At 37.7% G+C, this 14423-nt stretch overlaps 2 protein-coding genes across 2 annotated transcripts; one reads left to right on the top strand and one right to left on the bottom strand.

Moving 5' to 3' along the window:
- The first annotated feature begins 570 nt into the window (after window positions 1-570).
- LOC106377531 (L-ascorbate oxidase homolog) lies at window positions 571-6253 on the top strand. The gene is made up of 4 exons (XM_048744046.1): window positions 571-923; window positions 1547-2653; window positions 2758-3041; window positions 6156-6253. The coding sequence occupies exons 1-4, from the start codon at window positions 679-681 to the stop codon at window positions 6251-6253; spliced, it is 1734 nt and encodes a 577-aa protein (XP_048600003.1). The 5' UTR covers window positions 571-678.
- Window positions 4060-13937, bottom strand: LOC111202409. The gene is made up of 2 exons (XM_048744630.1): window positions 4468-13937; window positions 4060-4340 (listed from the first exon to the last, which is right to left on the bottom strand). The coding sequence occupies exon 1, from the start codon at window positions 11003-11005 to the stop codon at window positions 8957-8959; it is 2049 nt and encodes a 682-aa protein (XP_048600587.1). The 5' UTR covers window positions 11006-13937; the 3' UTR covers window positions 4060-4340; window positions 4468-8956.
- Window positions 13938-14423: the final 486 nt, after the last annotated feature.

Raw genomic sequence — 14423 nt, 5'->3', positions numbered from 1 at the left:
AGGAGACCACAAATTTTTTTTTTCCGTGTGTATACCGTAGCTGAAGCATGTCAAAACTTAAAACTTAAAACAAACAAAATCACTTGATGAGTAGTTAATTTGGCATCGTTTGAGAATATTTCCATTATTAAAATTTTGCATATATAATCTGGATACATATTCCTGGATCGTATTTATAGAATATCTAGTTACCAATTTTTTTTTTGAAATATCAAGAATGAAAATGCGAGTTCTTCATGTTAATATTATAAAGTGTAGTAAAAAAAATTTTATAGGAGACCACAACATTTTTTCCGTGTGTATACCGTAGCTGAAACATGTTATAACAACTTGATTGGTAGTTAATTTGGAATCGTTTAAAAACCTTTCCATTATTAGAATACGATCCGAGTTGTTTGCTGGTTCAAAACGTTGAAACCCCATGAGAACCAAAGAGAGAGATATTCAAAAATAGAACTTACACATATAGGAAGACATGTAGAATTAGAGATGAAGCGTGAGATTAGGCAACGATTCCGTACAAACCAAGGTATCTTCACCTGCATATATATAGTTAATCGCGACATCACCAAAAGACTCGTCAAGAGCAAGAGAACATAGTTTCTTCTTGCTTTTGAGGAAAAAAATAAATATTATTATTTTTATATAGGAAAGGGTTAATTTATCAACAAAAAGATAATGCAGGGTGGTAGGCTTTTGACGGTTTTTGTATGCCTCGTCTCGGTGGCGCTGGTGAATGCCGGCGATCCTTACTTTTACTACACGTGGAACGTGACGTACGGAACCGTTGCGCCTCTAGGAATTCCTCAACAGGTGATTCTCATCAACGGACAGTTCCCTGGTCCTAACCTAAACTCGACATCCAACAACAATGTCGTCATCAATGTTTTCAACAACCTTGACGAGCCTTTCCTCTTGACCTGGTTAGTCACCATTTCCTCTCATTTCTTCTTAAATTATTATATAGGCATTCGGTTTTAAAAATTTTGATGACATTTTAAAGCTACAAAATATTTTTCATTTTTAATATAACTGTTTTCTACAAAGGTCAAACGCGAAATGCAAATGGAAAGTTCTCATTTCATTTGATATTTTCATTTACAGTACATATGATTTTTTTTTTCAGATCTTTGTAGGTTTGTTTGAAAAAGGTTTTGGTATAGTTATGTTATTTTGTTTCCTGGATCTTAGGTTTGAACAATTCATAACTAAATTGAAAACAAAAACTTTTTGGATCGTTAATCAAATCTTCTTCTTATTTTTTAAATGTTATATTAATTTCGCATAATTACATCTATTTTTTTTTCACAAGCATAATTACATCTAATAATATGTAAATACAAATAAAATGTAATTTCAGTTTATCATATATTAAATCAAACTAAAATAATAAAAACAAAAAGACTTTTAAACACATTTTGATTCAGTTTTAGATTAAGATTTTCTTTGTATTAGATTTTGGTTATATGGCCACAACTAATTATGCTAGTCCTCATTGTAACTTTGGATATTGAGTCCTAACTATGTGGGTTCGGTGACATGGCAGGAGTGGTCTCCAGCACAGGAAGAACTCATGGCAAGATGGTGTGACCGGAACCTCATGCCCAATCCCAGCAGGCACCAACTACACTTACCACTTCCAGCCTAAGGACCAGATCGGTAGCTACTTCTACTACCCATCAACCGCCCTCCACCGTTTCTCCGGTGGTTTCGGTGGCCTCCGTGTCAACAGCCGTCTCCTCATCCCCGTCCCTTACGCTGACCCCGAAGATGACCACACCATCCTCATCAACGACTGGTACACCAAGAGCCACACCGCTCTCAAGACCTTCCTTGACAGCGGTCGCACTCTTGGTTCCCCTGACGGTGTCCTCATCAACGGTAAATCCGGTAAAGTCGGAGGACAGAACAAGCCTCTCTTCACCATGAAGCCAGGAAAGACTTACAAGTACAGAATCTGTAACGTTGGGTTCAAATCCACTCTTAACTTCAGGATCCAAGGACACAAGATGAAGCTTGTTGAGATGGAAGGATCTCACGTTCTCCAGAACGACTACGACTCGCTCGACGTCCACGTCGGACAGTGCTTCGCTGTTCTTGTGACCGCTGACCAAGAGGCCAAGAGCTACTACATGGTTGCATCCACTAGGTTCCTCAAGAAGGAAGTGAGCACTGTTGGTGTGATGAGCTACGAAGGAAGCAATGTTCAGCCTTCAAATGTGCTTCCCAAGGCTCCAGTTGGCTGGGCTTGGTCTCTTAACCAGTTCAGATCATTCAGATGGAACTTAACCGCCAGCGCGGCTAGACCTAACCCGCAAGGATCTTACCATTACGGAAAGATCAACATCACCCGTACCATCAAGCTCGCCAACACCAAGAACTTGGTGGACGGTAAGGTCAGGTTTGGGCTTAACGGTGTATCACACGTTGATACCGAGACTCCCTTGAAGCTTGCTGAGTACTTTGAGATGTCCGAGAAGGTCTTCAAATACAATGTCATCAAGGATGAACCAGCAGCCAAGATCACTACACTAACCGTTGAGCCTAATGTCCTCAACATCACCTTCCGTACCTTTGTCGAAATCGTCTTCGAGAACCACGAGAAAAGCATGCAATCATTCCATTTGGATGGTTACTCCTTCTTCTCAGTCGCGTAAGTACCATTCATAACTTCGGGACCATACGCCAATGTTTCACTTACCTATGCTCAGAACCTGTTCTGAGTTCTAACAATTTTCTTTAACGTTTTTTCAACAGTTCTGAGCCAGGAACATGGACACCAGAGAAGAGAAACAACTACAACTTGCTCGATGCGGTTAGCAGACACACCGTGCAAGTGTTCCCCAAGTCATGGTCCGCCATCCTCTTGACATTCGACAACGCCGGTATGTGGAACATCAGATCAGAGAACTGGGAGAGAAGATACTTGGGACAGCAAATGTACGTCAGTGTTCTCTCCCCTGAGAAATCACTAAGAGACGAATACAACATCCCACTCAACACCAACCTTTGTGGTATCGTCAAGGGCTTGCCATTACCCAGTGGCGGAGCCAGAAATATTTTTTATTGGGGGCAAAAATTAATTAAATTATTTATTAATAATTAATATTTAAATAAATTATATATATATATATATATTTATTATTATATAAAGTGATAACTACTGGTATTTAAAAGAAAATATTTTATTATTATATAGTTTAACATATAAATTTAATAGTTTTTATAAATAGTATTTATTTGTTAAGACTAAGCAAAATAACCAAAACATGGAAAATATAGAATTTTTAAACTAGTTATAGCATCAACTAGTTAATCAACTAAAAATATATAAAATGTTTTTAAGCAACCTCTTTAAATAAAATATCGACGATGTTAAAAAATATGGAGAGAAAAAATGCATTAAATATTTTGTCAAAGATACTTGTCTACGTGAAGCCAGCAAAAAAGGAAGGATCAATAATTTTTTTATAACTGATAAATGTTTTAAAAAACTGAAATGGAGGGACTAACTAGGTGTCGAACTATGGTATGGTGGGGGCAGGGACAATTTTTCACTAGAGGCAACACCAACTGAGCTACTAAGAATTTGGTTATTTTGGTAACAATGATGATAAATATTGAAAGTTGTTGGGGGCAGCTGCCCCCCTCTCCACTGCTGTAGCTCCGCCACTGCCATTACCTACACCCTACACTATTTAATTAAACTCACTTCCACAAAAGTTTTATTTATTTATTTGATATGTAAAATTCTACTTTTTACAAGTGAGTGTATTACGTGACGACTAATTAACCCTTTCCTAATTTCATTAAACATACTACTACTATAACTACAGATCCTACTGTTGTTTCACTAATAGTAATATATACAATATTTAGCTTACTTAATATAATCCTGATTCTAACACAAAAGACTGTTATTCATTTCATAATCCCAAACTTGACATCTAATACTATAAACATTTTGTTTTAGGTAATAATGATAATAAGTTCGCTTTGTGCGAGTAAAACTTGTCAATTCCTACCGTGGGCACAATTATACATAGTTTGGAGAGTTAATTTAAAATATAATTTCACTGAACAATACAGTATCATACATATTTGTCTTTATGTAAAAGCCCGAGAAACACGTGGTGAATGGATAGATTATAGATACATAGGTATATCTGTGAAGTGTAAAATCATCCTACAATCTATCTCACAAGAATGCAAACCCGCGCGCAGTCCCCACAGATAAATAATAGAATTGAGCTTTTCTTCTTCCGTTTTGGTTAGAAATACTTGGTTCTTTCACGTATAACGAAGATCAGTTCAAACCCACGTGAGGTTTGTCCCAGTATCTATATTTTAAAAAACTTGAATTAAGGAAACAGAAATATAGATCTAATTATACAAAAATATATTTGTGAGCATGTTAATTAACCATCTATATATATTCAAGTACTAAAAAATCTGGACAGTACTTACGTCTTTATTCTGCTTAATTTGTTCCTCCGCTTGACTTCTTGTGATCTTACCCACCACACGATCACCTATGCGCGACACAAAGAAGCGTATAGCCAAGGGCAACTTGCCGATCATGTTAATTTTCTTTATGCGAAATAAATGTAAAAAAAAAAGAAATAAATGTATATCCTAATTATTCCTAACTTCTCAAAACCAATGAATTTGAAAAAAAAAATATCTTAACAAAGTTTTTATAAAGATATTATAAATCGGCAAGTCATCCTTGGCTGCACACTACTTTGGTCACATACGCCTTCCCCTATATACACGCATGTGTATATGAAAACCACACCAGATATATATGTGATGCCATATATTTCTGGTAGTTTTCTTCTCAAATGTAACAATAAAGATGGAATTGAGGAGGTGTATACATATGTTTTGTTTGGTATATATATTATGAATACTAGAAGACTCCTCGCTCTCGATTTATATAGAAGATGGTGAAGAGAGATGAGAGGAAATAAAATAACGAAATCGAAAGGAAGAAGACTTGAGATGTATTCTTTTCTTTTCATTTAATGCGAAAACCCTAAAAATTAATGCGAAATAACTATACACCAGTTGTAATAAAATAGAATTGAAGAATCAAGAGATTCAAAAAATAATTATAATTAAAGAGATAAGGTTCCTCTGTTGCTTCTCCATCCTCATAATATTAATTTTCTTAAGCAGCAAAAGCTTTACAGCTTTAGCAGATGCCATTAAGAGATATGGGTCCACATACACGTACAGATACATACTGACAAGTTTTTTTTTTTTTTTAGTGAAACTAATATTATTCAACCCATTAAACGGCAAATTCAGATCCGGTTACAAAATCGATTTGAACAAAAGTTCCTAAATCAATGTATTACAACCTAGCTTCGCCCACCCACTAGACCCGACACATTCCTCCAGACCGTCTTTAAAATCCTTAGGAATTGGTTGCCGTTCTCAATCATCAACGATGACCATGGGACCGTGAGGTTCTCCTCGTTGCTTCGGATGCCGGGAACTCCCGTGTCGTCTCCGGAGTAGCTGGTTCCCGATGAACTCTTCGTCCTTATAACCGTCACTGTCGATGAAGTGCTAGACGAGCGTAAAAATGAAAAACTCTTACCAAGAGACGTCCACCTCCATTGCCGCCACGAACCAAGCAAAAAAAGCGAGTTGATGCCTTCGCCACACCCTGTCATGAAGCCTCATCCACCTGCAAATAAAGTCAAGCCCACTGCCGCAGAGAACAAACGAACCACAACGACACTCGGACGCGAGCTTTAACAATTTGTTGACCCGAGACGAACAATGACTCCCGAGAATCGCCTCAACAAATCCGACAATCGAGAACCGAGAGATCATTTACTTGACTGAAAGGAGCAGACTTCAGAGTCAATGAAGCTGCTCGACAATGAAACGCAAAGAAGCTGCTCCGGTAAGAGATTAGCCAACTCCGACGCGGAGAGCCAAACACGATGCCGAGAAGGGAAGATCAGAAGAGAAGCAGAGCCGCATGTGACCATCTAGGAGCCATAGACGACTGCCTGTCACAGCCACAAACAACAACCGCACACGCCGGAAACAGAGCCAAGACACCATCTCCTCCTGCATTTCTTAACTCTAGGCGCGCATTCAGTGAACAGAGTCACCGAAATTCACTTGGTAACAAGAGGAAGGGTTGAACCTCGCCGACACCGGAGAGGACCAAGAGACCCTCCACTGCTACCGAGATACACCACCGTTCAACAACGACACCGCCGCCGTCTAATAGATGAAGCAAACCGTCAAGACCCCTTCAAGACGAAGAAATCCGGCGAGATCTAAAACCAAATCTAGAAAAACGATCCCGCCATAAACCCTAAAAGCCGACCACTCCTCCACCAAACCTTGATACCTCCTCACCACAGCACCAGACAAAGCTTGCAGACGCCGGAGAGAGACGCTCCTTGCGCACAGGAGCACTCGCCGGAGTTACGCACATATCCAGGGTTGCGAGCATGTGGAAGGGGAAGAGAGAGGCGAAGGAGCAGCAAAAGAAAGATGAGTAGAGGGAGAAGGAGCTCCTCCGGCACCGGCAAGCGCTCGGGCGCGCCTCCGGGCCGGAGAGAATGTAGATGACGCGCTTGAGGGTTGGTTGGCCGAGAGAGAATACATACTGACAAGTTTGCTTGAGCTTTCAACTTAAAACCAATTGGCGATTAGTGTATTGGTCCAAATCTCTTATATATTACTCAAGTCACTAACATATTTCCAATGTGAGATCTTCTCTCCAATATCATCCCTCGAGATAATGGTGCGTATAACCATTAATCTCGCAGAATCCAACATCATACCCTTTCCGAGACAATGCTTTATTTTCTAGCAATCTCAGCGGAACTGAGCCTTCTATGGGCCATCAGTTAATGGGATGATCGGGCCACTGTTCGGACCGGATTAATGGGTCAGGGTGTTGGGCCTACTCTGATACCATGACAAGTTTCTTGGGCTTGTAACTTAAAACCAATTGGTGATTAGTGTATTGGTCTAAGTCTCTTATATATTATTCAAGTCCCTTAAATATTTTCAATGTGGGATATTTTCTCTAACAATGCTCAGCACCACCAGTATGAGATACAACCGTCATAAAAGTATACACATAATTATGTTCATCATGGGTCTCATACAACCGTCATAATAATATACATGCACATCACACAATTATGGGCTCTGATATATTTTCTAAAAGGTGTTACAAAAAAAAGCGCATAACACAATTACATACACACACATGCAAACATATACACATAGATAGATATAATACACACGTATACACATAGATACACCATTAAACATAGATTACCAATGTATTATATCGTATAGCCATTTTTCATCTCTTGAACTGTTGAATCTCCTTTCCTTGATAAAAAAATTAAGTGCAGTCCCTTTCCATCTTGAAATTTGTAAACCCTTTGGCAAAACAATAATATTCTTATTTATAAATCATCATGATATATTTAATATATATGTATAATATAAGGTGCTACGAGTTAAAGATTGTGGTTAATCTAGGTAAATAGATTATCTTTGAAAAATACAATAATAATACGTGGTTTGAGGAAGAAGACCCACTTGCACAAAGTAGACCTGGTTTTGGTAAGTTGATAGGAACCATAAGTTTCTAATTATAGTACTTACTAAGAAAATAACTTAGGGGAAAATGTAGAGAGAGAGAGAAGAGAAATTTTCGTAAACATTTGTTTGAAAGAAGGGAATATTTATATTTACGTGTACCCCTAGCTAACTTATCCCAACAGGTACTCGAAAGGGCACGAATAAATAAACATGCATGTTTATAAAATAAGCAAGGGGACCAAATAAGTAAGCTGTAAAACAGAGACCGTACGATATGTATATCTCTTTTTCTTTGACAAAAGATATGTATGTATGTGTATTCACATACACACACAAATCAGAACGTGGAATTAAAGTTATCGAAAAGATCAAAATGGACCTGCTCGAGCCTCGAGTAGGCTACTTGCGTGGCCGTACATTATTCATCGTTTTAATAACATTTCGTAATTATTATGACGTCAACATGTCATAGGGTTTTTTTTTAAAACTAACATGTCATATATATTTTTTTAACACAAATTCATTAATTCAAATGTAAGAAGTTTCAACGATTACGACTGGGAGTAAGCTCGACGGTAAGATCAACAACAATAACAGTAAAACAATAAAACATGGGATATAAGTGTTAAAAAGAGAAACTTGTTCGAAGTAAAGAGACCCGCATATAATCTTTACTTAAATCCTAGAAACCACAGCTCGAAAGAGCTTCAAATAGTTTGATACAACGTTGAAATACCCAAGTAAAAAGGATTTGGAAGAGTTCAATACCAGCTTGAACACGGGAAATGATTCACTTCTCATAGAGAGGGAAGATGCGGGAGAGCTAACATGTCATATGTTAACTAAGATGTCATATGTTAACATCTAATACTTGAATAGAAACAGAGAATAATAAGAATCAGCAAGTCCTATGTTGATACGCCCTAAAATAGGGAAGGATCACTCGACCGGACTAAAGGGATATGAACTCGTCAAAAGGGAGAACTGATGGATTGAACGGTGACACAATGGGTTGCGGATGGCCCAATGATACTACCAGACTTCAGTTGGTGCTTGATATGACTCACAAGTCCACCAAAAGAAGGATTTCTAAACGTTGCCTGATATGACGCACAGGTCCAACGAATTAGAGGCTGTTTACTCGGAGATAACCTCACCAAGAAACAAAGAAGTGTTCTACAAAGAACAAATAGATAAACTCAAATAAAAGGGGAAAAAGCTTGTGTTATTTCGTGGCTCTTAGGCCCTATATATAGGATTACAAGTTGTAGAAATCCAAAGAAGAATGTGCTAAAAACAAGACATGGAAACTAGAAATGAAGACTTTGACTAAAGACCGAAATTAATGATTTTTGTTGAATTATTTTTCCCATGCACGACCAAGACTTCCTTGCTGACTCCCTCTTGGCATTCTTGATGAGAATGGGCTTGAAATGGACTGAGGAAAGGTCTGGTCGAATTTGGTGTAAAACCGACCCAAATTAAATTTGTTATGAATTTTTCTTTGGGCTGAAAAATGCTCATTTCGCCCAGAAACTAAACCAGCTCCATCTTCAGTGTCACTTAGCTCATTCAGCTCCAAGCTAGTATCACTTAGCTCACTCAGCTCATCTAGCTCATCTACTATCACTTCAGCTGGTTTCAGCTCAAGCATACTCTCTTCAGCTGGTTCCAGCTCGTCCTCAGTCTCATCAGCTGGTTTTAGATCAGTATCCTCACCATTAATCCATCCTGGTTTGTCTTTTGTTGAAGAATCATCTGGCTCAGCCATGGTCGCATCATCCTGGCCCGGGTCTATGATCCGAGGCGCATCATTCCCTCCCTCTTGAAAAGGATTTGACCTCAAATCCATTTTACCTGTATCAAAAGGAAATGAATCAGACAAAAAGAATTCAAAAATCATGTAAAATTTAGTGAAGGAAAATTTTGGAAAGAAACTTCCTTGGAGTTTTGAAGTTGGTTTCCTCGAGTACATGCATCTCCAAGTCTTAAACTGATAAGCACGATCTCTGCTTCTGTTCCTGACACCTCTTGGAGACTGATCCTGTTTATCCTGGACACTCAAAACAAACATTAAAATACCAGGATCATATGTACAAGACAAGTACTTGTTCAGATCATAAACCACAGTTTCTTTCCCTAGAACATGTAGCACACGTTTCAGATCATCATGAAGCCTATCAAAGTAAGTCTTGTACACCAGAATGGTGTCAGGGCACGTGATAGCACAGTTCCTAAAGAACAAATTCAAATCATGCGCAAGTTTCTCAGATTTAGAACACAAAAGATTAAGTTCAAATTGAGAATTTCTTATCCAAGGCTCAGCATGTTTATCAAAGAAGGTGTTGTAAATCATAATGTTTTCGAGGCATGAACTACCATAGAACATTTCTAAAACGTGCCTAACTTGATCATATTCAGAACACAAAAGTTTTAGTTCAAGATCAGATTCAGAATAAGAATGGACAGGTTTCAAAACAGAATCACCACAAAAATATGTTTCAGCTTTATGTGAATTCTGTTCCAGCAATGTGCTAACCATAAAATCTTTCAAAGCATATGAGGATGCAAACAAAATTCCAGTGATCAGTTCATGTCCATAAGATCTCAGACTAAAGCTATTTTCTTTGAAGACAAATGAATCAAACGATTTTCTAGAGCAGAAAACTAGTTGTTGCAAATCAAGCTCAGATGACTTTTCAAGATGATCAAGACCAGAAAGTTTTATGTCATTGGAACTGACTTTATCTAACAGATCAGACAGAAAATTAATCAAATCAAGTTTCTCACAGTGCTCTTGAATGTATGTGGTCAAAGGCGTAGGAGTTGTGTCGGGATCAAAGCAAAGTTGGTTCTCCATGATGATGGATGTTATGCTTGGTGCTTCCGCTTCAAAGGTTGGACCAGGTTCGCCTTCCTCATCAAATATGGGACCTAGATCATCGTTCATGGGTCTCCTGGTGCCAAGAAGCAGTCCTTGATGTGAGTAGTCGAATGGTTCTTCCTTAAAATCCTGTGAAAATAGAACAAGACTACTCGGATGCTCCGGTTCAAAACAGGTTAGTCCATTAGTCTCTTCATCATCAAACATAAAATCAGATTTTGGAGATGGAAGATCACATTCATCCTCACAAATGATCAAACTTTCAATCATCTCTTCATCATACTCATCAAAAATTGGTAAAGAATCTGAAAAATCTTTTTGATCTTCAAGGTTGTTTTCAGATTTACCTTTGGGTTTTTCATTGATGAATAAGGAAGGCTTAGCTACAGATGCACGTGTGGTTGTGCTCTTCTTTTGGATCTTGCTGACGTCCTTGAGGGCTTTTACCACACCCTCCACAAGGTTGTCACAAAACTCCCAGACTTCAAACTGACTGAAAAGCCTTCTTTGATCAGCTTCAAACATCTTAACCTGAAAGTTCTCAACACAAAAGGTTAACAGATAAAAATAATCCTCACACTCTCAAGTGTTTGATCTCACCCACACAAGTGTTTCTCTCAGATTTTATGGTCACTCAAGAGTCTCCTCTCAAAGTTCTAAGAGAACAAATCAAATAACCCAATGGATTTCTCCAAGCAAGCAAGAGATGAACACAAGATAGAAAGATAAAGAGAATTGTTTTGAAATCCGTATTAACCACTCCAAGGCTGGATTTCTCCTCAGCCAGCAGGATTTCTCTTCCACCACCTAGCCAAATAAATCAAACTTTTTTTTTTCTTTTCTCTTTTTTTTTTGATAGATCTTTTTTTTTTTTTCTTTTCTTTTCTCTTTTTTTTTTTTTATAGAAGAATGGCGATAGGTAAGGTAGTGGCCCGGATTTGAGATAGAAAGATGAAGAAGAAGTGTTTAGAAATGAAAGATGAGAAAGATGGATAGATAGTACCGGTTGAGTGGCTCTGATACCACTTGATACGCCCTAAAATAGGGAAGGATCACTCGACCGGACTAAAGGGATATGAACTCGCCAAAAGGGAGAACTGATGGATTGAACGGTGACACAATGGGTTGCGGATGGCCCAATGATACTACCAGACTTCAGTTGGTGCTTGATATGACTCACAAGTCCACCAAAAGAAGGATTTCTAAACGTTGCCTGATATGACGCACAGGTCCAACGAATTAGAGGCTGTTTACTCGGAGATAACCTCACCAAGAAACAAAGAAGTGTTCTACAAAAAACAAATAGATAAACTCAAATAAAAGGGGAAAAAGCTTGTGTTATTTCGTGGCTCTTAGGCCCTATATATAGGATTACAAGTTGTAGAAATCCAAAGAAGAATGTGCTAAAAACAAGACATGGAAACTAGAAATGAAGACTTTGACTAAAGACCGAAATTAATGATTTTTGTTGAATTCTTTTTCCCATGCACGACCAAGACTTCCTTGCTGACTCCCTCTTGGCATTCTTGATGAGAATGGGCTTGAAATGGACTGAGGAAAGGTCTGGTCGAATTTGGTGTAAAACCGACCCAAATTGAATTTGTTATGAATTTTTTTTTGGGCTGAAAAATGCTCATTTCGCCCAGAAACTAAACCAGCTCCATCTTCAGTGTCACTTAGCTCATTCAGCTCCAAGCTAGTATCACTTAGCTCACTCAGCTCATCTAGCTCATCTACTATCACTTCAGCTGGTTTCAGCTCAAGCATACTCTCTTCAGCTGATTCCAGCTCGTCCTCAGTCTCATCAGCTGGTTTTAGATCAGTATCCTCACCATTAATCCATCCTGGTTTGTCTTTTGTTGAAGAATCATCTGGCTCAGCCATGGACGCATCATCCTGGCCCGGGTCTATGATCCGAGGCGCATCATATGTGATTTATGCCATGTTTAAAAACGCGGCTGCCTAGTCGTTGTTCGGAGATCGACCGTGTCGAATATGCCCAAATCGGTGTAGCTAGGCGTTGACCCGTAAGACCGCCTAATTCCCGCCTAGACAGCTTAAGTTTTTATTTCTTTTTTCGTCCGTGTAAAGTTGAAACACGGTTGATTATTTTTTACTTACTATTGACATATTTTGTGTAATTATTCATTACTAAATAATTACAATTAGAACAGATAATTACTTCATTTAGGAAATTTTTCGTACCAAACACACCATAATCTAAATGTTCGACGAATCAAAAAGAGACTGTTTAAAATTATATATAAAAAATTATATAATTATGTCTAAGAACATGTGTCATCATGTTTAAAATTAGCTAAATATATTATAAATATACTAAATTGTATTTAAAATTAGGCTCCGCGTAATCCCCGAGTACTCCTCAAATTTTCGGTAATTCGTTAGGCCCGAGATTACCGCCCGACTAGCGCCTAGCGTAGTTCCGAACATGAAATTTATGTATGAAAAAACAGAAAAAATAAGATATTAATTAAAATTTTAATTTCACAATTTTCGTTATTGAAAAAAACTATTTCAATTTTGTAGTTGTTATTTTCATTTACTAAATATCTTTTTCTAGTACAAGAAAATAGAATAAAAAAGGCATAAAATGTGTACAATGTGATGTCAGTTAGGTATGAAAAAAGAATAAATAAGAGATTAATTAAAGCAGTTATTTCACAATTTTCATTATTGAAAAAATTATTTCAATTTTGTAGTTGTTATTTTCATGTAATAAATCTTTTTCTAGTACAAGACAATCGAAAGAAAAAGGCATAAAATGGGTACAATGTGATGTCAGTTGAGTGGCAGAGCAGTGGGATTTTCACTGCTCTTTAGGTTCAAACTCCTATGGCTCATGTGCTCCCCTCTAATTTTATTTTCGTAGTTAAAAATATTTATCATCAAAAAATATTTATTGGAAAAAAAAAAAAAAATTCTTTCATGCGTTTTTGGAACTTTCTTTTTGCATTAAGCTTGAAATTATGCGACGGTAAAGAGAAAAATGGTCACAGATAGGTATGGACTACAGATGATGCTAATCTTGTGGAACTATTTCGAAATTAGTCAATATACGGCCAGACTTATAGCATAAAGACTGAAAGAGAAATGGGACACGAATAATACTAGTAAAAAGTAAAATAAGCCATACTATATAGGCCCGTTCGTCTGTACATCTCGAAGATGCATCCAGATGATTCATCTAGATGTCTTATCCAGATACTCCATCTGGATGTTGTTCGTTTTTTCATTTCGTCCATGCATCCAAATAGATAATCTGAATGCAACTATGTTCGTTTGCTTTTCATTTTTTAACTTGCATCTCCATCCAGGTGGACTTGTTAATAAAATGATTAAAAAAAAAAATTTTTACGTTTCGGCGGAAAAATAGCATTTTTACGGTTTTCGCGGAAAATATTTTTGCGGTTTTTGAGGAAAAATGTGTTTTTGACGAAAAAGTGCATTTTTGTGGTTTTGGCGGAAAAATACGTTTTTATGGGTTTCGCTGAAAATACGTTTTTGCGGTTTTGGCGGAAAATGTGTTTTTGACGAAAAAGTGTGTTTTTGCGGGTTTGACGGAAAAGTTTTTTTCGCGATTTTGGCGGGAAAATGCATTTTGCGGTTTTGGCGAGAAATATGCACTTTTGGCGGGAAAATGCGTTTTCCGGTTTTGGCCGGAAAGTGCGTTTTCCGGTTTGGCGGGAAAATGCGTTTTTCAGTTTTGACGAGAAAATGTATTTTCCGGTTTTGGCGAGAAAATGTTTTTTGCGTTTTGGCAAGAAAGTGCTTTTTTGGGGGTTTGGCGGGAATATACAATTTTGAGGTTTGGCGGGAAAATGTGTTTTTCGGTTTTGGCGGGAAAATGCGTTTTCCGGTTTTGGCCGAAAAGTGCAGTTTTACTGATTTGTCCGAAAAGTGTGGTTTTACTGGTTTGGCCGAA

Source organism: Brassica napus, chromosome C1 (assembly GCF_020379485.1).
Source record: "Brassica napus cultivar Da-Ae chromosome C1, Da-Ae, whole genome shotgun sequence".
Taxonomy (NCBI): domain Eukaryota; kingdom Viridiplantae; phylum Streptophyta; class Magnoliopsida; order Brassicales; family Brassicaceae; genus Brassica; species Brassica napus.
Note: the sequence above shows the minus strand (reverse complement) of the source record. Positions and strands in the feature narration are given on the sequence as shown.